Genomic DNA, 25,153 nt, shown 5'->3' on the forward strand with positions numbered 1-25,153 from the left:
TCACAGGCTCCTCCCATGCACATAAGTATCACAGGCCCCTCCCATGTACATAAGTATCACAGGCCCTCCCATGTACATAAGTATCACAGGCTCCTCCCATGTACATAAGTATCACAGGCTCCTCCCATGTACATAAGTATCCCAGGCACCTCCCATGACACTCAGCACTGAGCTCAGGTCCATCCTGTTTCCACTGATCATCCTGGAGATGTTTCTACAACTTGACTAGCCACCTGTGGTAAATTTAGTTGATTGGACATGATTTGGAAAGGCACACACCTGTCTATATAGTCCCACAGTTAACAGTGTATGTCAGAGCACAAACCAAGCCATGAAGTCCAAGGAATTGTCTGTAGACCACGGAGACAGGATTGTGTGGAGGCACAGATTGGGGGAAGGGTACAGGAACATTTCTGCAGTATTGAAGGTCCCAATGAGCACAGTGACCTCCATCATCAGAAGTTTGGAACCACCAGGACTCTTCTGAGAGCAGGCTACCCGGCCAAACTGAGCTATCGGGGGAGAAGGGCCTAAGTCTTGGAGGTGACCAAGAACCCGATGGTCAATCTGACAGAGCTCCAGTGTTTCTCTGAGAGAGAGGAGAACCTTCCAGAAGAACAACCATCTCTGCAGCACTCCACCAATCAGACCTGTATGGTAGAGTGGTCAGACGGAAGACAAGCCTCAGTAAAAGGCACATGACAGCCACCTGGAGTTTACCAAAAGGCACCTGATGGACTCTCAGACCAAGAGAAACCAAATTCTCTGGTCTGATGAAACAAAGATTGAATTCTTTGGCCTTTCATTCAGCAGGACTTCATTTTCTGACTAAAGTTCCACTTTAACTATAATATTCAAAACTTTGAGAGCCTTATGCCCCGTACACATGATTGGATTTTCCGACAACAAATGTTGGATGTGAGCTTGTTGGCGGAAAGGCTGACTGTGTGTACATTCCATTGAACATTTGTTGTCCGACTTTCCACCAACAAATGTTGGCTAGCAGGTTCTCAGATTTTCCGCCAACAAATTTTTGTTATCGGCATTTCCAATTGTGTGTACACAAGTCCGTCACACAAAAGTCCACGCATGCTCGGAATCAAGTACGAGCTGGAAGCGCTCGGTCTTGAAAAAATAGCGTTCGTAATGGAGATATCACATGACTACTGAACTTCCTTTTTATCATCTCGCTATACGTCTTGTACATCACTATGTTCGCAATTGTTGGCCGTGTGTATGCAAGACAAGTTGGAGCCAACAACCTTCTATCAAAATTCCACGGTTTTGTTGTCGAAAAGTCAGATTGTGTGTACAAATCAACACAGTCCACCAACATTCAGCCTGCCATGTGTGGTTGTGAACCAGAGGAAGGGAAGAAATTAGCATTCAGATATGTACTAACCCATAACCCTAGGACTCCTATACACTCCCTAACCCATAACCTTAGGTCTCCTATACACTCTCTAACCCATAATCCTGGGTCTCCTATACACTCCCTAACCTTTAACCCTAGGTCTCCTATACACTCCCTAACCCATAACCCTAGGGGTCCCTGTATTACCTGTATCAGGTGAGCAGATGATGGAGGGGTCCTTCTATTACCTGTATCAGGTGAGCACACGATGGAGGGGTCCTTCTATTACCTGTATCAGGTGAGCACACGATGGAGGGGTCCCTGTATTACCTGTATCAGGTGAGCACACAATGGAGGGGTCCCTCTATTACCTGTATCAGGTGAGCACACGATGGAGGGGTCCCTCTATTACCTGTATCAGGTGAGCACACGATGGAGGGGTCCCTCTATTACCTGTATCAGGTGAGCACATGATGGTTTGGCACCTTCAGAATTTCATAAACTGATCACTCAGATCCATATAATGTGTAATAATAATAATTAAACTCACATAAACCAGAAAGCCATCAGCAGAGTAATCTGAATTTATTTTCAGTTTCGTTACTCAAAATATTTTCCGAAAATCGGGATATGATTAAGGCAAATGGAATAAAAATTTAAATTAAAACAAATGACATCATGAAAAATAATTAAAGCTATAGTACTCATATACCTGAAAAGTGAAATAAATATGCATTACAAATGCAAAGAATACCATCGGCCTCATCTATAGGAGTCTCAATGTACAGATGTCTGTGGACACCTGACCAACCCCCTTATCCATAATTGAAAAAATAAAAATATCCCCTTATACCTACTTATCCATATGGCCAAAAGTATGTGACCCCCCCCCTCCAAATAATGTTTTTCAGGGGTCCCCACTGAAGGGTCCTGGTAATCCTCCATCATATAAAGACATTGGAGACAATTGTGCTCCTCCAACCTTGTGATAACAGTTTGGCCAAGACTCTTTTCTGTTCCAGCATGACTGTGCCCCCCCCCCTCGTGTACAAAGCATGACGTTGCCCCCCCCCCCCCCATGTACAAAGCATGACTGTGCCCCCCTCCCCCTGTGTACAAAGCATGACTGTGCCCCCCCGTGTACAAAGCGGGACTGTGCCCCCCTCTCCCCTGTGTACAAAACTTGACTGTGTCCCCCCCCCTGTGTACAAAAGAATGACTGTGCCCCCCCCATGTACAAAGCATGACTGTGTACAAAGCATGACTGTGCCCCCCCTCTCCCCCTGTGTACTAAGCATGACTGTGTCCCCCCCGTGTACAAAGCGGGACTGTGCCCCCCCCTCCCCTGTGTACAAAACATGACCGTTCCCCCCCCCCCCCCCCCGTGTACAAAAGAATGACTGTGCCCCCCCTCCCCCTGTGTACAAAGCATGACTGAGTACAAAGCATGACTGTGCCCCCCCCTCCCCCTGTGTACAAAGCATGACTGTCTCCCTCCCCCCGTGTACAAAGCATGACTGTGCCCCCCCCCGTGTACAAAAGAATGACTGTGCTCCCCTCTCCCCCTGTGTACAAAGCATGACTGTGCCCCCCCCCCGTGTACAAAGCATGACTGTGCCCCCCCCGTGTACAAAGCATGACTGTGCTCCCCCCGTACAAAGCCAGCTCCATAAAGTCATGGTGTGACCAGTTTGGTGTGGAGGAACTCAAGTGTCCTTCAAGATCCTGACCTCATCCCTATTGATGACCTTTGGGATAAATTGGAACAATGATGGCGAGCCAGGTCTTCTCATCCAACATCAGTCCCTGACCCCACAAATGGGAAAAAATCAGACACCCTCCAAAATCTTGTGGAAAGTCTTCCCAGAAGAGTGAAGGATGGTATAGTCACAAATGGGGTAACTCCATATTGATGGCCATGGGGGGAGGGAAAGGTAACTCCATATTGATGGCCATGGTTCTGGAATGAGATGTCCAATAAGTGGATTTGGGTGTGGTGGTCAGATGTCCACAGATGTTTGGCAGTATCGTGTAGAAGGGTTTTTTTGCTCTTTAAGGAAACCTGAAGAAAAGAAAATAATTCCAAAATAAAAAATGTAGATCAGTGGTCATCATCCCCGTCCTCAGGACCCACTAACAGGCCAGCTTTGCAAGATAAATGAAATACACCACAGGTGAGATTTGCTGCTCAGTGATTGCAGTATTCTAGTCTGCACCTCCCTCAAGGTAATACATAAAACCTGTCCTGTTAATAGCCCTGAGGACAGGGTTGATGACCACTGATGTAGATGGTGCCTTTATCACCCTTCCCCCATCCTCCATCATGATCCACACTGCAGCTCTGGCATATACCGGTATGGGGCACTAAGTGCATGTTCTGCCCCCATCTAGTTCTCTGTGCCTGAGCAGCCAATCACCAGGGTTGCCAACCATTATCGCATAGGAATATGGGGGGTGTGCCAAGCAAAGTGCACAACCTACATTGTGAGGTCAGCATTTGCATATTACCCGTGGTAGGGATTGAGGGTGCAGATAGGTGCGGGGGAAGGCAAGAAGTAGATGTAGGGACTCTTTTACGCAGCAGGTGGACTCGCATGGATGGGGGGTGAGGGGTTTCTTCAGGTGAGAGTAGGAAATTGCATTGCACCCCACCAGTCACACCCATGCAGAACTAGAAGAAAATCACTCTCCAATGACATGACGTGAGATGGGACTGATGGGGAGGTTGGATGTGCTGCTTCCCTTAGCAGCCCGGCTGTAAACAGCCCTATCGGAGTCCACCCAACTGACTGATAATACAAGGGCAGCTCAGCAGTCCCAGGGAGTGCAGAGAGGAAGCCTGGGGTCCAGTCATACTGCGGGGGACAGCCATGCATGGTACATCTATTTTTGGTGTGGTGCCCCAGCCTGCTTGTAGAGCAGTGGTAGGCACCTACAATGTACATTGTGTATGGCTATGGGTGTTTCCCGTGTTGGAGGACCACTCCGTATACATCAATGCCATAACACATACAGGTGTGAATGGGCAGGGCTGCACTGGGAGGAGGCTGGAAGTGGGAGGGGACATTACTATAAGTCACCCTTTAAAGCCCAACTCTGGTAACAATTACATCCGGCAAACCTTCATGTCCCTCAGAAGAACTTTGCTGTCATTTTCCAATGTCCTTCCATTCACTTTACAGGCTGGGATTATTAGAGCTCCCGCTGTACTTCCTGATCCTTCCAGATGGAGGCGCTGCAGAGCTCATAATGCCGTTGCCATGTCTCCGCCCCCCTCTGCTCCAGGCCAAAGACATCAGAGGGGGGTGGGGCTATGAGACCTGTGGGCAGGAAGTATTGAGAATGCCATGTACCCCTGAGGAACAGGAACCTTTGACTGCTGTAAATCTGTGAAGGCAATCATGGCCAGAGTTGGGCTTTAAACTCAAGTTCAACGTTTACCATTGAGACAACGTAGAGAAGACGCTCTATACACATCCCCAATAAATACAATCCACCTGGAAGTTCATTTCCTGACCACTGGACTACAATGAAGGCCGGACCGTGTCAGAGGCCCGATCCAACCAGTCAGAGGGGCGTTACCAAGCATGGAAACTGAACAAAAGTCGGAGTGTCCTCCACAACCAACGAGAGAGAGCAGACAACAGGAGCAAGGATCTGATTGGACATGGTGGGTCTTCTTTAGCAGAGTCCTGATAGGTGGAGGGATCAGGACAATCTCTGGAAGCATAGAAGGTGAGGTATTGGGAAGTTTCTCTGAAAGTCCAGCCACCTCGGGGGTGTACATTCTGCATGGAGTGGGGGAAGGATCAGAATCCCTGTCAGGTTTTTACTGCTTTCAGGAAAGGTTTCCCCTCGCTTCCATGCTGCAGTATCAGAAAGGACACCGACCACAACAAAAGCCAAATGTGCAAAAGCTAGAGAAATGGAAGCTCTCCACTCAGCCAGCACCAAGCATGTCCAGAACCAGCCCTGAGGAAGGTGACGAGGACCCCCAAAAGGTGTCGGCTCTCCATAAAACCTCAAACATTCCAACATTATATAGAATACCAGACAGAACATTCTATTGCACACAAGCCCCTCCCCTTCATATGGAGTGAAGGTGCTCACATTACTTTTGCTTCATCTTTTATACAAAACTTTGGACCTTCATGAAGACCTTCTGTCCTGTGTCTGCAGAGACATTATCTGATTGGAGATCTTCTCATTGTATCCGGTGTCCCTGCGTGACATCATCTTCTCTATGTGTCTAGTGTTCCTGTGTGGACATCATCAGAGCAGAGATCCTCTCATTGTGTCCGGTGTGGACATGACCTCAGCAGAGACCTGCTCATTGTGTCCGGTGTCCCTGTGTGCACATGACCAGGGTGAATAGCTTGGAAACAATGAGAAGGTCTTCCCACAGCTCACGTCCACCTATATGGTCATCATCTTCTCTTTGTCTCCAGTGTCCCTGCATTGACATGTTCAGAACAGAGACCTTCTCATTGTGTCTGGTGTCCCTGCATGGACATGATTTGAGGAAAGACCTTCTCATTGTGTATGGTGTCCCTGCATTGACATGATTTGAGGAAAGACTTTCTCATTGTGTCTGGTGTCCCTGCATGGACATGATCTGAGGAAAGACCTTCTCATTGTGTCTGGTGTCCCTGCATGGACATGATCAAAGCAGGGATTGTGTCTGGTGTCCCTGCATTGACATGATTTGAAGAAAGACCTTCTCATTGTGTGTAGTGTCCCCGCATTGATATGATCTGAGGAAAGACCTTCTCATTGTGTCTGGCGTCCCTGCATGGACATGATCTGAGGAAAGACCTTCTCATTGTGTCCAGTATTAGGTGTCAGCCCTGAGTCTAGACATCTCAGGTGTCACACACAAGGGTGACTGTGGAACACGAGCAATATGAAAGAATAGTGGGGGAATCTGCCCCAATTTTATGGGGAATAAAGCAAATAAGGCAAATCATAGGAAGAACGGCCGGCGAGGTCCACTCTTAATGTTCTATGATGGATAAGCTGTCTCAGGTAGTAAGGCACGTGAAGCATGTTTGTGGATTTCAGCATCGTTGTTGCTATGAGGAGTATCAGTGGCCGGTTACCCCGGCTCTTAGATAGCTGTCTGTGACCCCGGGACTCCTTTGGTGTGTGGTCACAGGAAGGTGTCCTCCTCCCTTTTCAGCTCCTCCATGAGTAGTGTGTGTTTGTCCGGCTCATTGAGCGGAACGTTCTGCAGGGAATATTTGTCAGGAAGGATGGAGTTCAGAGACACGCGGCTGTAGTTCACAAAGCGGTCAAACAAGCTGAGATTTGGGGAGCGCCTCCGGTTCTCGGAGATCCCGATGTGAACACTGATTTCTGACGAGGACTTCTGCCTGAGCTGTCCTCTGGCCCGGAACTCCAACTTCTCTCGACTCGGCTTACGATATCTGTGAGGACACAACGCCATTCCGTTAGAGGAGATCTGTATGGCTGATCAGTGTCCTCCTTCATCCCTTCCCTCTTCACCATCCTTTCCATCGTTCTTCCCTCACCCCTCTCTAACCCCACTGCCCGCCCCTATCCCCTTCCTTACTACCCCACCCCTCCATTCCTACCCCGCCCATCCTCCATCCCTACTCTGCCCACACCCATCCCCTCCATTCCTACCCCCATATCCTCCTCATTCTTACCCCGCCCATCCTCCATCCCTACTCTGCCCACCCTTAGCCCCTCCCTTACTACCCCACCCCAACACCTCCATCCCTACTCTGCCCATCCCCATCCCCTCCATTCCAACCCTGCCCATCCTCCCTCCCTACCTCTACCACCCCTATTCCCTCCCTTACTACCCCACTCCCAACCCCTCCATTTCTACCCCGCCCACCCCTATCTCCTCCTCATTCCTACCCTGCCCACCTTCATTCCTACCCCGCCCATCCTCCATCCCTACTCTGTCCAGCTCCATCCCTACCTCTACCACCCCTATTCCCTCCCTTACTACCCCGCCCACCCCTATATCCTCCTCATTCCTACTCTGCCCACCTCCATTCCTACCCCGCCCAGCCCTATATCCTCCTCATTCCTACCCCGCCCATCCTCCATCCCTACTCTGCCCACCTTTATCCCTTACTACCCCACCTCCATCCCTACTCTGCCCATCCCCTCCATTCCAACCCTGCCCATCCTCCATCCCTACCCTGCCCACCTCCACCCCCTCTATTCCTACCCTGCCCATCCTCCCATTCCTACTCTATTCTATTCCTATCCCGCCCACCCCCATCTCCTCCACAACTATCCTGCCCACCCCCATCTCCTCCATTCCTACCCCATCTACTCCATTCCTACCCTGCCCACCCCCATCTCCTCTATTCCTACTCTGCTCACCCGCATCCCCTCCCTTACTACCCTACCCATCCTCCATCCCTACCTCTACCACCCCTATTCCCTCCCTTACTACCCCACCCCCAACCCCTCCATTCCTACCCCGCCCACCCCCATCTTCTCCTCATTCCTACTCTGCCCACTTCCATTCCTACCCCGCCCATCCTCCATCCCTACTCTGCCCACTTCCATTCCTACCCCGTCCACCCTTATCCCCTCCCTTAATACCCCACCCTGCCCATCCCCTCCATTCCAACCCTGCCCATCCTCCATTCCTACTCTGCCCACCTCCACCCTTTCTATTCCTACTCTATTCTATTCCTACCCCTCCCAACCCCCATCTCCTCTATTACTACCCCGCCCACCCCCATCCCCTCCATTCATACCCAACCCACCCGCATCTCCTCCATTTCTAGCCCCCCCCCCCCACCCATTCTCAATCCCCCACCTCCTCTTTCCCTGTTTGACATCCTTCTCCACACCTTTCCCACCTACAAAATGGAGAAAGGATGCTGCATTATCCCCCCCCCCCCCCCCCCAATCTCCACAATACACAGAGGACCAATCATCACAAACCCCAGGAAACCACAGATATTGTGCAATGTCTCATTCGTCATATAATATGTATGACCTCTGAATGACCTGTATGAGCTCTGTATGTCTATGCCGTGTACTCAGCTTTCTCTACATGTCTTCTTCTAAATAAAAGGATCTACAATAAAAATTATACATTTTGTATTTTCAGTTCCATCCAGCAGGTGGCGCTCCAGGATCTTTGTACATCTAACAGACAAAGTCTCATCGCGGGAAGATGATTTACTTTTACTAAAAGCACATATCATGTATGTAAGTGGAATGTATGTCATGTGTATGGAATGTGAGTGCATTGCAGCCCCAGAGAAACGCATATGAAGATTCCTCTGTTCTGGCTCCGCAGGGGATAGACACCGGGGGAGAAGTGCTTCCATATAGGAGGGGGGAGGGGAGCGATGTGTGCAGAGCCCTCCTAGGATGGAAGTTTTGGGGTGTTTGTATGACTAAGTACAGAATATATTTGGGGTGTATATAAATAGTGAGAGGATTCCTATAGGTGGTTATTTGGGACTCGGCAGTCCTCTGCTGGTTCTTGTTGTGTAGAAGGTCCTGATTGGTCGGGTCTGTGATCAGACGGGTTCCGGGTCATACAGCAGATCATCATCTGATTGGACACAATGGAACAAATAGAACTTTCTACAAAGCACACGTGTCAGTAGACGAGCGATGTGCACCCCAGATTATCATATATCATGTGACATCAAAGGGATCATCAGAGCAGCCAATCAGAAAGCCCTCCAGTGTTGGTGTCTGTATATGAAGGGAAGGCTCATACAGGATACAGATGGGGGGGGGGGGGGGTGAATGGGTATACCAGATGTACGGTCTGTATATGTATTGGATATATATGCTGGGATTTGGGGGGGGGGGGGGGGTCAGTATCAGGGGCATAGCTAGAGCATTTGGCACCCGGGACGGATCCTATATCTGGCACTCCCCCTTTACTGAACGCACTCAGCCCCCCCCCACACTCTACACACTCTGCCCCCCCACGCACTCACCCCCCCCCTCACACCTCCACGCACTCTGCCCCCCCTCACACCTCCACGCACTCTGCCCCCCTCACACCCCCATCCCTCTACGCACTCACCCTCACCCTCCCCTCTACACACTCACTTCCCCACGCACTCAGAGCCCCCCCTCACACCTCTACACACTCAGCCCCCCTCACACCCATAGAGACACTAAGTGCCCCACACACACACACACACCTGCACACACTCAGCTGTCCCACCCATACACAAACAGCCTCCAACCATCACTTGTACTCACAGCCCCCACTTGTGAGGTGGTCTTCCTAGTCCCAGGTCCTGTTTCTACATGTCCCTGTGAGATACAAGGGGTGCACCTGCAGGAAGCAGCCAGAGGTGTCAGTAAAGAGCCCGACTGTGAGCTGAATAACAGAGGAGCGTCGCCGCTGACACTCACAAATATCGAGAGCCAGCCGCAGCTACAGAGCACCCGCCCTGCCTTCTCCCGTCCCTGATAGCTGGCCTGACACCCCCCAATGTGTGACACCGGGGCGGCCCAGCCCCTGCCCCCCCATAGGTACGCCACTGGTCAGTATCCTCCCTATAATCATGGAAGGGATTCCCCGATTATTGACTCATCATCGTTCTTTGGGACTAGAAGACCAACAGAGAACAAAGGAAGTCTGGGAGGTCGTGTTCCTTTCCCACAACATATTGGTGCCGGGACTCTGATCACCCGACAGCTTCACTCAGTTTGTTCTGAAGACTTCATAGCACCAATCAGCTCCAGGCTGGACCTCAGTGGGAGTGCTGACTGTCACTGCATACAAAGCTGCAAGCAGGACTCTGAAGAACAAAGCTTTATTTACAATGACCGTCATCCTGGAGCTGAACGCTGTGCAAACACATAACATACAATACACATATACATACACACACACACACACACACATATACATATATATACACACATATACATATACACACACACACACACACACACTATACACACACTGTAAATACATAGCCTTGAAAAAGTATTCATACCCCTTGAAATTCCCCACATTTTGTTACAACCAAAAGCATAAATGTATTTTATTGGGATTTTATTTGATAGACCAACACAAAAAGTGTCACATAATTGTGAAGTGGAAGGAAAATGATACAAATAAATATGTGAAAAGTGTGGGGGAGGGGCATCTCAGTATAAATACAGCTGTTCTGTGAAGCCCTCAGAGGTTTGTTAGAGAATCTTAGTGAACAAACAGCATCATGAAGGCCAAGGAACACACCAGACAGGTGAGGGATAAAGTTGTGGAGAAGTATAAAGCAGGGTTAGGTTATAAATAAATCTCCCAAGCTTTGAACATCTCAGGGAGCTCTGTTCAATCCATCATCGGAAAATGGAAAGAGTATGGCACAACTGCAAACCTACCAAGACATGGCTGTCCACCTAAACTGACCGGCTGGGCAAGGAGAGCATTCATTAGAGAAGAGCCAAGAGGTCCATGGTAACTCTGGGGGAGCTGCAGAGCTGCAGAGATCCACAGCTCAGGTGGGAGAATCTGTCCACAGGTCAACTATTAGTCGTGCTCTCCACAAATCTGCCCTTAATGGAAGAGTGACAAGAAGAAAGACATTGGTGAAAGAAAGTCATAAGAAGTCCTATTTGTAGTTTGTGAGAAGCCAAGTGGGGGACACAGCAAACATGTGGAAGAAGTTCTGCCTAAAAGCAAAATGCTATGTGTGGGGAAAACTAACACTGCCCATCCCCCTGAACACACCATCCCCACAGTGAAACATGGTGGTGGCAGCATCATGTGGTGGGGATGCTTTTATTCAGCAGGGACAGGGAAGCTGGTCAGAGTTGATGGGAAGATGGATGGAGACAAATACAGGACAATCTTAAAAGAAAACCTGTTGGAGTCTGCAAAAGACTTGAGACCGGGGGCGGAGGTTCACCTTCCAGTAGGACAACGACCCGAAACATACAGCCAGAGCTACAATGGAATGGTTTAGATAAAAGCATATGCATGTGTTAGCATGGCCCAGTCACAGTCCAGACCTAAATCCCATTGAGAATCTGTGGTAAGACTTGAAAATTGCTGTTCACAGACACTCTCCATCCAATCTGACAGAGCTTGAGATAGTTTACAAAGAAGAATGGGCAGAAATGTCCTCTCTAGATGTGCAAAGCTGGTAGAGACAACCCCAAAAAGACTTTTAGAGAAAGGGGGTTCTACAAAGTATTGACTCCGGCGGGCGCCATACAAATGCCTCTCCCCCACACTTTTCACATATTTATTTGTATCATTTATCATTTTCCTTCCACTTCACAATTATGTGACACTTTGTGTTGGTTCATCACATAAAATACATTTATGGTTTTGGTTGTAACAAAATGTGGGGAATTTCAAGGGGTGCGAATACTTTTTCAAGGCGATGAATATCCGTACACGTCCTATACATAACACATAACATATCACACTCACTATACACATATAATACACACTATACATACACACTGTATACAAATTAGTGAGACTTACAGCTTCAGCAGCAAAGAAGAGAAGACGACAGAGACAGAAGAAGCGGCCATTGCTGCAGATCCCATCCAGGGTTGTAGAATCAAACCCACCGGCATGAAGACCCCTGTAAGAAAGGGGAGATACATTCAGCAACTGACCACCAATCTGATCTCATGGGAAGGAGGGGGGGGGGGGGTGGGGTCAGATTTGGTATCCAGACACATCTGGGGGGGGGGGGGCAGATCTGGTATCCAGACACATCAGGGGAGGGGGGTTCAGACTGGACTGGTACACAGGATAATGGGAGGGTGGGGATTGTCAGGTATTCTGACCCACCAATAAAGAGTCCCCATTTTGCATCATCTCCATGACCATCCATCTAATTCTCACATTAGAGTCACTCTTTCTTGTTATATAGGAGGAGAAGCAGACGTTCGCTGATATAAAGATCGAGGTGAAGCAATACACGGCAATGTTATAGGATGCCCCGCCCCCAGCGCAGTGCGTCATACCTGCGGCTATCGGAATGCCAAGAAGGTTGTAGATGAGAGCAAAGACAAAGTTTATCCGGATTCTCCTCACCGTCTTCCGGGATAAGTCAATGCTGGCCACGACGTCCAGCAGATCATTCTGTGTGGGGAGAGAAACGTTCCGTGTGAAAACTTCCAACCAAACCACGGAAATTAAAGCCACACTCAGGCTATTCTTAATATAGGTCCCCCGCAGTACCTCTCCTCTGCCACAAGATGGACTCAGTCTAATGAATGTGGTCAGCGTTGTCCATTCATGGGAAGGACAATCATCTAGACTCACCCTGATCAGAACCACATCCGCCGCTTCAATGGCCACATCTGTGCCGGTCCCGATAGCAATCCCGACATTGGCCATAGCCAGAGCGGGGGAGTCATTGATTCCATCCCCCACCATGGCCACCCTCACCCCCTGGTCCTGGAGCTGCTTCACTTTGGCTACTTTATGAGACGGGAGAACCTCGGCAAAGACTTTGGTGATTCCAACCTTCCGGGAGAGAAGAGAAATTGTTATAAAGTGTGCCCCCCCCCCAATGTTCCACAAGATGCCGGGCCAGGGCCCATCGGAGGTACCTGGGAGGCGATGGTCTGCGCTGTCCTACTATTGTCTCCAGTCATCAGGACGACATCCAGGCCCATTGATCGTAGAGTATATACGGCCAACGCCGCCTCCGGCTTCACAGTGTCTGCGATGGCGATTAACCCGCAGAGAACCCCTGAAATACAAAGACCAGTGAGAACCCCACAGGTGACCCCTGAAATACAAAGACCAGTGAGAACCCCCACAGGGGACCCCTGAAATACAAAGACCAGTAAGAACCCCACAGGGCACCCCTGAAATACAAAGACCAGTGAGAACCCCACAGGAGACCCCTGAAATACAAAGACCAGTGAGAACCCCAACGAGAACCCCCAAAAAAACAAACCAGTACCCCTCTGAGAGGGGGGGGGGCCCGGGAGGATACTCCCCCATCCTGGCACAGCAAGTTCCCTATTAGGGGTGTCGGGGTGGGGGCTCCTGGGTGCTACCCCTTACGGTTCTATTGGGTGGGCTCTCCCTGGGGGGTCAACCTTTGTTTATCTCTCTTTTTGTTTAGCCCCTCGCTGAGGAGGGGCATGCTGACTGTACCCTTTTGATATTGTCTGTCTTTCACTAATGTCTCCTGTTTTCATTACTTACATTGTGTCAGCGGGCCCTCCCTGCTGCAGATTGTTTATATTCTGGTGTATGTGTGTAAGTGCCTTTATCGTAAAATAAAATCTTTTGAAAGCAAAAACCAAACCAGTGAGAACCCCACAAAAGACCTGTGAAATACAAAGACCAGTGAGAACCTCACGGAGAATCCCCAAAAAAACAAAGACCGGTGAGAACCCCTGAAATACAAAGACCAGTGAGAACCCCACAGAGAACACCTGAAATACAAAGACCGATGAGAACCCCAAAGAGAACCCCCAAAAAACAAAGACCAGTGAGAACCCCACAGAGAACCCCCAAAAAAACTAAGACAGGTGAGAACCCCTGAAATACAAAGACCAGTGAGAACCCCACAGAGAACCCCCAAAAAAACAAAGACCGGTGAGAACCCCTGAAATACAAAGACCAGTGAGAACCCCACAGAGAACCCCCAAAAAAACAAAGACCGGTGAGAACCCCTGAAATACAAAGACCAGTGAGAACCCCAGAAAGACCCCCTGAAATACAAAGACCAGTGAGAACCCCACAGGGGACCCCTGAAATACAAAGACCAGTGAGAACCCCACAGAAAACCCCCAAAATACAAAGACCAGTGAGAACCCCACAAAGAACCCCCAAAATACAAAAACCAGTGAGAACCCCACAAAAAAAAAAAAAATACAAAAACCAGTGAGAACCCCACAGGGGACCCCCAAAATACAAAGACCAGTGAGAACCCCACAGGGGACCCCCAAAATACAAGGACCAGTGAGAACCCCACAAAGAACCCCCAAAATACAAAGACCAGTGAGAACCCCACAGGAGACCCCCAAAATACAAAGACCAGTGAGAACCCCACAGGGGACCCCCAAAATACAAAGACCAGTGAGAACCCCACAGGGGCCCCCCTATATCTCAGGCTCTGTCTCTGGGAAGAACACTACGCACCATCCACCGCCACCAGGACAGCTGTGCGGCCTTTCTCCTCGTGTTCAGTCATCAGAAGATCTGTGTCACTCTTTAAGGTCCGGAAATTCCGGTTCATCCATTCCCGATTCCCAATCAGAACCGAGTACATCGGCGACACGAAGGAAGCTGTATACAGAATGTGGATGTTATATACTGACAACAAAGATCGCCCAGCACTTCATAACACAGGGATCTATAATAACAGGACAGGAAGTGAGACTTTCTACATCACATTGGGGGGAAGGGGTCACTAACACTGGAGGGGGAAAAATCCAGTGCAGCTCTGCATGGGAGCCAATCAGCTTCCAGGTTTTTATTGTCAAAGCTTCATAGAACAAGCTGAAGATAGAAGCTGATTGGCTGCCATGCAGAGCTGCACTCCCCAGTTTAGTAAATGCCCCCCATTGTGTACTAGATACTAAAGAAGTTTCTATAGAATCCTTAGATGCAGACTGGGGCTCTAACCACAGTATCTGACAAAAGTAAGTACACCCCTCAGTGACATGTGTGTAAATCTTTTCATGTGACAACACTGAAGAAATGACACTTGTCTACAATGTAAAGTAGTGAGTGTACAGCAACAGGGCTCACCATGGTCCACCAAAGAAGTTGAGGTCACGTGCTCAGCGTCATATCCAGAGGTTGTCTTTGGGAAATAAGACATATGAGTGCTGCCAGCATTGCTGCAGAGGTTGTAGGGGTGGGGGGGGGGGGGGATACAGCATGTCAGTGCTCAGACCATACGCCGCACACTGCACCAAATTGGTCTGTATGGCTGTCGTTCCAGAAGGAAGCCTCTTCTAAAGATGATGCACAAGAAAGACCACAGTTTGCTGAAGACCAGCAGACTTAGCCCTTGTACACACGGTCGGACATTCCGACGGAAAATGTCCGATCGGACCGTGTTGTCGGATAATCCGACTGTGTATGGGCTCCATCGGACTGTTTCCGTCGGAATATCCAACAGACAAAGTTTTAGAGCTGGGCTATAAAACTTTCCGACAACATGATCCGATTGGACTTTGTCCGATTGTGTGTAGAAAATCCTGATCGGACAAAGTGCCACGCATGCTCAGATCAAATTCCTAGACCAAAGCTATTGGCTACTAGCCTGAACGTAGTCCTGTCATAAGGAAATAACGTCGTCACGTTACGTACGATCGCATTTTCTTACAACTTTGTCTGACCGTGTGTATGGAACACAAGTTTTGGACAAAATACGTCGGATTTTGTTGTCGGAATGTCCTACCGTGTGTACAAGGGCTAAGGACATGGATTACTGGAACCATATCCTGTGGTCTGATGAGACCAAGATAAACGTATTTGGTTCAGATGGTGACAAGCGTGTGTGGGGGCAACCAGGTGAGGGGGGCAAAGACAAGGGATCTTGTCTACAGTCAAGCATGATGGTGGGAGTGTCATGGTCTGGGGCTGCATGAGTGTTGCCGGCACTGGGGGGCTAGAAATCATTGAGGGAACCATGAATGCCAACATGTACTGTGACATACTGAAGCAGAGCATGATCCCCTCCCTTCACAGACTGGGCCACAGGGCAGTATTCCAACATGATAACCACCCCGAACACACCTCCAAGACCACCACTGCCTTGCTAAAGAAGCTGAGGGTAAAGGGGATGGGCTGGCCAAGCATGTCTCCAGACCTAAACCTTATTGACCATCTGTGGGACATCCTCAAACAGAAGGTGGAGGAGGGGAAGGTCTCTAACATCCACCAACTCCGTGATGTCGTCATGGAGGAGGGGAAGAGGACTCCAGTGGTGACCTGTGAAGCTCTGGTGACCTCCATGCCCAAGAGGGTTAAGGCAGTGCTGGAAAATAATGGTGGCCACACAAAATATTGACACTATGGGCCCAATTTGGAGATTTTCACTTAGGGGTGTACTCACTTTTGGTGCCAGCGGTTTAGACATTAATGGCTGTGTGTTGAGTTATTTTGAGGGGGCAACAAATTTACACTGTTATACTGGCTGTACACTCACTACTTTACATTGTAGACAAGTGTCATTTCTTCAGTGTTGTCACATGAAAAGAGAGAAGAAAAGATTTGCACAAATGTCACTGAGGGGTGTACTTACTTTGTCAGATACTGTACAGTATAAATGACCGGTCCTTACATGTAGATTGGGGCTCTATGAAGGGGTAAAGGTCGGAGTCCTCCTGCGATCCATCGATTTGGACTAATAAAGCATTTTTGTTGTTCTTGTTGGTTGGCTGGTTGGTGCTTCTCAGGAGTTGCTCAATATTACTGACTTTGCAGCTAATCCCACATCCCGGCACAGCCTGAAAATCCGAACAGGTACCCAGCATCTCCACATTGAGGACCTGTGTTCACAAACAAGACATGGAAACAGTTCAGTGCCACACTACTAAAATATGAGACAGCAAGGAGTTGTCTGGTTTATGCACAAGGTGGATGTCAGGGTAGCACCCATTAGAATAATTTCACCTTACTTCCTGTAGTGTCACCAGGACATAAATTAGGGAGAAATTCCTCCATATGGGGCATGGCTATTGCAGTAGAATGAGGAAGAAGGTGCAAGGATTATTTATTGTCTGCGACAAGTTCTTTCATTGACCAATGGTGAGACCACAACACCAATGACGACTAATGGTGAAACCACAACAACCATGATGGCAAATGGTGGAACCACATAACCAATGTGATACCAAAAGACCAATGGTGGCCAATAGTGAGACCACAAAACCAATGATGGCCAATGGTGGAACCACATAACCAATGTGATAACAAAAGACCAATGGTGATCAGTGGTGGGACCACATGACCAATCGTGATACCAAAAGACCAATGGTGACCATTGGCAAGACCACAAGACCAATGATGGCCAATGGTGGAACCACATAACCAATTGTGATACCAAAAGACCAATGGTGACCATTGGCAAGACCACAAGACCAATGATGGCCAATGGTGGAACCACATAACCAATGTGATAACAAAAGACCAATGGTGATCAGTGGTGGGACCACATGACCAATCGTGATACCAAAAGACCAATGGTGACCATTGGCAAGACCACAAGACCAATGATGGCCAATGGTGGAACCACATAACCAATTGTGATACCAAAAGTCCAATGGTGACTATTTGGTGAGATCAAAAGACCAATGGTGGGACCACATGACCAATTGTGATACCAAAAGACCAATGGTGACCATTTGGTGAGATCAAAAGACCAATGGTGGGACCACATGACCAATCATGATACCAAACGACCAATGATGAGACCACAAGTCCAATGGTGACCAATGGGGGGGAGCACATGACCAAACGTGATACCAAAGAGCAATGGTGACCCATGGTGAGCCCAAAAGACCAATGGTGAGACCAAAAGACCAATGGTGACCCATGGTGAGACCAAAGGACCAATGGTGACCCATGGTGAGTCAAAAGGACCAATGGTGACCCACGATGTTGGCCCTTAATTATGTTGGAGCATCAGCTTTCCACTCTGGGAAATTGGTGCTGGTAATATTTGGACCTAACACCACACAAACGGCTTAATGTGCAACATTAGAAAAAGACAAAGAAATCTTATTTCTCTGTGTCTGGCCAATCTGCACATAAATGGTGGTATCGTTTTTATTAGGGATGGGCTTTGGCGTGTTTGGATCCTAGTCCCAACCCACCTGAGCAATCACTCCAGGAAGCCTTCACTGCACACTGCCAATCGCGAGCAGCCCAGTGAGGGCGTGTGTATGTGCAGCTGCGGGCCAGGAAATGTCTCACCGGCTATGATTGGCGCTGTGCAGTGACAGCTTCCAGGTAGAATTGCTGAGGTGGGTTGGGACTCGGATCTGAACACATCTGAGATCATCCCTAGTTGCTATGGTTACCTCCTTACAATACTTGGTGATAGCTGAGCCCAGAGGGTGTACATAAATGGTGGTATGGTTACTATGGTTACCTCCTTACAATACTTGGTGATGGTTGAGCCCAGAGGGTGTACATAAATAGCGGTATGGTTACCTCCTTACAATACTTAGTGATGGCTGAGCCCAGTGGGTGTACATAAATTTGCAGTATGGTTACTATGGTTACCTCCTTACAATACTTGGTGACGGCTGAGCCCAGAGGGTGCTCACTGTTGCTCTCCGCAGTTCCTACAATGGCCAGAAGCTTGTTAGTTGGCATCTTGTTGCTTTCCACCAAAACCTTTAGCTGCATGACGACTGGAGATCCATGAGTGATGGTACCGGTCTTATCGAACACCACAGTCCTCACCTAAACACACAATGACACCGGCTATTACTTCATACCCCGTAGGACCATGGAATGCAGGACAGACAGCTAGACATGTCCCCAGCTCCAGATACTATGTGCTGCACAAGACTGACCCAAATCCTCCTGCATTCATGTCCCACCCCTCCCAGACACTGCAATGCTGCCAATCGAAATAGCAGTGGGCGGGTCTGGGTGTGGTCATCTGCTGACTGATAAGCTACAGGCTTGTGTATCAGCAGGGACCATGCTGATAGCCACACCCCCTGTAGTACAAGCTGGCACCACCCACATGAGAGTGACAACTCTGCTCTGATTCAGGGGCAGTGCAGCATTGTGGTCACCCTGTCACAGGAAGCTGCATTAGGTGGAACTCACTGGCAGGATCTACAGGTATTCATGGGACTTTCTGGGGGGGGGGGGGGTTTGCTGAGAGAAAAAAAGATGGACTTATAATAAAGTGCTGCGGCACATATTATTCTAATAAGAGGTCGTAGTTCTGCTTTATTCTGAGGAAGAAGAGTTTACATGACAGCTGGAGGAACTTTTTAGTATTAAAGAAGGAAAGTAAGAGAGGAAATGACAACATTTACAAGCAATCGGTCAGGAAATCTTCCCATGGAACTCACTTTGTGCGCCATTTCCAGAGGTTCTCCACCTTTAATCAGGATGCCGTTCTGAGCACCCACTCCAGTCCCAACCATGACCGCTGTCGGGGTCGCCAGGCCCAGGGAGCAGGGGCACGCGATGCATAAAACGGTGATGGCAGCTTGGAAGGCAAAGCGGATGATGACTTCTCCTTGTGAAATGCTTTTGTTATAACCCTGCAAAGAGAAGAGGAGTCATTCATTCTACGGACATCATCTGGGGGGGCATCACCACCTCCACATGGATGATGGAACCCGTAGAGACAATTGGATGACCCATAAAGGGATATTTCTGTACTTACAATAACAACCTTTTTCTGGAGATCATAGGGGGAATGATGGGTGGAATGGTGGAATGATTGGTGGAATGATGAGTGTAATGGTGGCATGATGGGTGGAATGGTGGATGGAATGGTTGGTGGAATAATAGATGGAATGATGGATGGAATGGTGGAATTATGGAATGGTTGGTGGAATGATGGAATGGTTGGTGGAATGATGGAATGGTTGGTGGAATGATGGATGGAATGATGGGTGGAATAATAGATGGAATGATGAATGGAATAGTGGATGGAATGGTTGGTGGAATAATGGATGGAATGGTGGAATGATGGAATGGTTGGTAGAATGATGGAATGATTGATGGAATGATGGATTATAAGTGGAATGATGGATTGAATAATGGGTGGAATTATAAGTGGAAAGATAAGTGGAATAGTGGAATAATGGAATGGAATAATAGGTTATACTGCCACCTACAGGGGGAATAGACACGGCAACAAATAACTTGTGGGCCAGCCCAGTGTAAACCCTCCTACTGCCAGCATGCCTCAGTTTTGTGGAAAAGCAGAACCATAAACACAGAGGAAAGGGACCTGTGTATGTATTACAAGAAATTGATTTTATGGTAAAATACAAAAATCTTTCCTTCCTTTTTTTTTTTGCCCATTGAAAGACACAGGAATTTAGATAATGCCAAGACATCCAAAAGCGTTCCAACTAAAGAGTGAGTACCACAGCCAAAAACATGAACAGGCCCACAAAAAAACAACAGAACTGGGGACTACCTGCAGCTCAAGGAGCACCTGAAGGACCTCACTCTGAGCTGGCAACAGATGAGGACTGATCATCCACCTGGTTGAACAGAGAGAATGGATGAGCAGAGGACCAGGAGGGGGGCTTGTCAGCCTAGGAAGGAGCACCTGGGAGGACCTCAAGCTCAGAGCCAGCATCGGATAAGGCCTGATCATCCACCTGGTAGAGAATGGGTGAACAGAGGACTAGGAGGCAGCCTCATCAGTCTGGGAAAGAGTTGCCTGATTATGGAACACCCAAGAAGCACTCCATGATCAAGCAGAGCGCATTTTAACAGGAAAGGAAGGAACACAATCTTTGAGACCATAGGATGGAATAATAATCTGTCCGAGACACCAAGAAATTCAAGAATGAGAAGCAGGTTCCCACTGGGGACCATCAGGGATGGCAAAGAGAAAATTCAGTCTTCCTAATTGTAGCATCTGTGAAGTAGACAAGCAGCACGGACCACATCCATACAATAGAGGAAGACCTCCTTCTGATGGAGCCAGACAGAGGGATGGAAGAACAATGTCCTGGTTGAGGTGAAAGGCTGAAGCTACCTTAGGTAGGTAAGAAGGAAGTTTGAGGCCTCACCACCTTGTCTCTGTGTAAGACCAGTAAGGTTCTTTACAGGGTAAAGTCACCAGCTAGGACATTCGCCTTGTAGAGAAGATGGCAACTAAAATGCTACTTTATATGCGAGAGTGGAAAGGGGAATGTCCTTTCAAAAGGTGGTTTTTGGTTGATGTTTGATACGGCCTGGAAGTATTGGCTACGGTACCTGGAGATAGTATAGTGCGTCCTGGGGATCTGGATCTGATCTTTTCTACTTCTGTCTTTTCTCTGTAACCTTCTTCTTGTCTCCCCCTTGCACTGCCTCCTTCTTTTGGACGACAAAGTAAAATTTCTACCTGATGGTCATTTGTTTTTGTTTCGGCACTTGGTGAAAATAAGACAACAGGCGAGAACGTTAAATGTTTTGTCTTCGCTATATTGGTTACCCCATGAAGGAACTCTGTACCCAAGTGGCTGTCTACTTTCCCTCCTTAGTTTTGTTAAATGTATACAAATTTTACAAAAAGATTGGAATCTAAAAGGTGGTTTTTGGAGAGCCGATAAACAAATTCAGATCTAGCAAAGTCATGGGGGGGGGGGGGGGGCTACATGGGGGCAACCTGCACCAAGGTCTTAATCAAAGAATGGAAGGCCCATGGAAAAAGATCACAAGCTTGGAAACCTACGGTTCCTTGATGGTGCCAAGGGCAACCTCTGGTCCAGACCCGACTTCAAGAAGGCCAAGATTATTCCTTTGGAGAGTTGCCTGGGATGAAAAGCTCTATCCTCATACCGAGCAAAGTATGCGCGCCATGTCCGATGGCATCACCTGGCCCCTGATGGAGTGAAGTATGCCGACCATGTCCGATGGTATCACCTGGCCCCTGAAGGAGGGAAGTATGCCCACCATGTGCGATGGTATCGCCTGGCCCCTGATGGAGTGAAGTATGCCCACCATGTGTGATGGTATCGCCTGGACCCGATGGAGTGAAGTATGTCCACCATGTGCGATGGTATCGCCTGGCCCCTGATGGAGTGAAGTATGCCTGCCATGTGCGATGGTATCTCCTGGCCCCGATGGAGTGAAGTATGCCCGCCATGTGCGATGGTATCGCCTGGCCCCGATGGAGTGAAGTATGCCCGCCATGTGCGATGGTATCGCCTGGCCCCGATGGAGTGAAGTATGCCCGCCATGTGCGATGGTATCGCCTGGCCCCTGATGGAGTGAAGTATGCCCACCATGTGTGATGGTATCGCCTGGCCCCGATGGAGTGAAGTATGTCCACCATGTGCGATGGTATCGCCTGGCCCCTGATGGAGTGAAGTATGCCCGCCATGTGCAATGGTATCGCCTGGCCCCGATGGAGTGAAGTATGCCCACCATGTGCGATTGTATCGCCTGGCCCCGATGGAGTGAAGTATGCCCACCATGTGCGATGGTATCACCTGGCCCCGATGGAGTGAAGTATGCCCGCCATGTGCGATGGTATCGCGTGGCCCCCCGATGGAGTGAAGTATGCCTGCCATGTGTGATGGTATCACCTGGCCAGAAGAAGACTCTGATTGAAGAAAAAAAAAAGGAAGACTTTCCTCAGCCAAGCTATGGTGGTCATCCTCCTGGACATCAACTAAAAACCGAGGCATGCTGGAAATGGGAGGGGTTATTCCATGTTGGCCCACAGATTTTCTTGGTTGTCATAGTCCAATCCTCCTGTTGGTGGCAGGGTAACTCCCCGATCATTGAACGTCTTTTTGCTGTCACAGACGTCTGGATGGTTACTGAACGATGTCAGAGCCAGATCATCATCTTATGTATATGGCGGCCTCTGAGATACGATTGGGCAACCCCTGGATATTATTGGGCGGCTTTTGGGATATGATTGGGTGGCCCCTGGGATATGATTGGGCGGCTTTTGGGATATGATTGGGCGGCTTTTGGGATATGATTGGGCGGCCCCTGGGATACGATTGGGCGGCTCCTGGGATACGATTGGGCGGCCCCTGGGATACGATTGGGCGGCCCCTGAGAAACGATTGGGCGGCCTCTGAGATACGATTGGGCGGCCTCTGAGATACGATTTGTAAAGTGACTTTGGACTTACAGGGAAGTATTTCTCTACAATCTCAAAGTTTTGGTATCCAATAATAATCCAGACCAGCAGAGTAAGGACCGACACCAGGACAATGAACGGGACGAAATACCCGCTCAGCTTATCCGCAAACTGCTGGATGGGAGCCTGGAAGACACAAAACACGCCAATTATTACTGCCCCCCCACATCCAACCTGAAGAATACACCCCCCCCCAAATCCAACCTGAAGAATACGCCCCCCGCCCCGGAAGAATACGCCCCCCCACATCCAACCTGAAGAATACGCCCTCCCCCCACATCTAACCTGAAGAATACGCCCTCCCCCCACATCCAGGCAGCACAGTGGTGTAGTGGTTAGCACTCTCACCTAGCAGTAAGAAGGGTCGCTGGTTCAAATCCCAACCACGACACTACCTGCCTGGAGTTTGCATGTTCTCCCTGTGCCTGCGTGGTTTCCTCGGGTACTCCGGTTTCCTCCCACAATCCAAAGACATGCAGGTAGGTTAATTGGCTTCTGTCCAAAAATTGGCCGTAGCATATGAATGGGGACCTTGGATTGTGGCTCCTTGAGGGTAGGGACCAATGTGAGTGTGCAACATACAGGGATAGGGACAATTGTAGACACTCACACAGGCTGAACTGGATGGACTGGTGTCTTTATTCAACCTTACTAACTATGAAGCTATCCAACCTAAAGAATAACGCCCCCCCCCCCACATCCAACCTGAAGAATACCACCCCCCCCCCCCCACATCGAACCTGAAGAATAACCGCCCCCCACACCCAACCTGAAGAATAACGTCCCCCCACATCCAACCTGAAGAATACCGCCCCCCCCCCCCCCCACATCCAACCTGAAGAATACCGCCCTCCCCCCACATCCATCCTGAAGAATACCCCCCCCCACATCCAACCTGAAGAATACGCTCCCCCCCCCCACACCCAACCTGAAGAATACCGCCCCCCCCACATCCAACCTGAAGAATACCGCCTCCTATCTAGCCTGAAGAATTTGACCCCTTCGGTCACCTTCGATGTCTGCGCCTCTTCCACCAGTTTGACGATCTGGCAGAGGGTCGTGTCTGAGCCGACGTGGGTGGCAGAGATCAGTAGGGAGCCGTTCTGATTGATGGAGCCAGCGATGACGCTACTTCCGGGTTTCTTGGTGACGGGCATGGCTTCTCCTGGGAGTGAAATCAGAGCACAACCACCATCAATGTCAGAGAACTTATCCATTCACCAATCCCTTCAGGTCATCACTATACCATGAATCCCTGCAGTGCGCCCCTACTGGTATCCAACCCCCAACACTCACAAAGGCTGCTCTCCAGGAAGTGCCCTCAACTTCCCGGAGCACCCGCAACATTTCACTGGAAAGGCACATTTATCATGTGAAGGATGCGAGGTACCTGTGATCAGAGATTCATCCACCATAGAATGACCTTCAACCACCCGTCCGTCAACAGGAAACTTCCCCCCAGGGGTCACCTTCACACGTCCCCCGCTGGACCAACTCCACATCCACCGCCGCTTCACTACAAATACAACCCGAGGTGTCACGCACCATGCAATATAAAGGACAGAAGCAAACCGTCATCATCACAATAATAATCATACTGATAATAATAATAATCATATTGATAGTAATAATAATTATGATAATAAATAATGATAAATATTAATAGTGATAATAATAACAACAACAATAGTGATAATAATGATACTTAGTGCCTCTTCATGACCTCACTCCTGTAGTGGGTGGAGCCTTATGGGTCCCCAGTATATCAGGTATAGGAGAGTGATATAGAATTTACCTGAGAACGGAGTGTCGGGCCCCCAAGGTGACGATTGTGGCCTCGGATGCTTGCAGGGAGATCAGACGTGACAGAGCCGCCGATGTTTTACTCTGAAAATGTGTGACAAGGAAAGTCAATAAATAAAAACTTCTTCTATACTGAGCAATAGAGGGAAAACCAGTACTACCACCACTACTACTACTACCACCACACCAGTACTACCAGTATAACCACACCAGTACTACC

The 25,153-nt window shown here is 48.9% G+C and overlaps 1 protein-coding gene across 1 annotated transcript in view; it reads right to left on the reverse strand.

The window, feature by feature from the left end:
- Positions 1 to 2,945: 2,945 nt before the first annotated feature.
- The window catches only part of ATP7A (ATPase copper transporting alpha), a 67,077-nt gene continuing 44,869 nt past the window's right edge, over positions 2,946 to 25,153 (reverse strand). The window contains 14 exon segments of the mRNA XM_077474716.1: positions 2,946 to 6,780; positions 11,829 to 11,931; positions 12,320 to 12,437; positions 12,621 to 12,824; positions 12,911 to 13,053; positions 14,460 to 14,606; positions 16,615 to 16,822; positions 18,561 to 18,743; positions 19,370 to 19,564; positions 23,122 to 23,256; positions 24,141 to 24,295; positions 24,521 to 24,606; positions 24,608 to 24,646; positions 24,926 to 25,017. Coding sequence (XP_077330842.1) covers positions 6,504 to 6,780; positions 11,829 to 11,931; positions 12,320 to 12,437; positions 12,621 to 12,824; positions 12,911 to 13,053; positions 14,460 to 14,606; positions 16,615 to 16,822; positions 18,561 to 18,743; positions 19,370 to 19,564; positions 23,122 to 23,256; positions 24,141 to 24,295; positions 24,521 to 24,606; positions 24,608 to 24,646; positions 24,926 to 25,017 — 2,085 coding nt within the window. The 3' untranslated portion in view covers positions 2,946 to 6,503.

The sequence above is a fragment of the Lithobates pipiens genome, unplaced genomic scaffold, assembly GCF_037356315.1.
Source record: "Lithobates pipiens isolate NorthernLeopardFrog02 unplaced genomic scaffold, aLitPip1_a1.2 Scaffold_1, whole genome shotgun sequence".
NCBI lineage: Eukaryota > Metazoa > Chordata > Amphibia > Anura > Ranidae > Lithobates > Lithobates pipiens.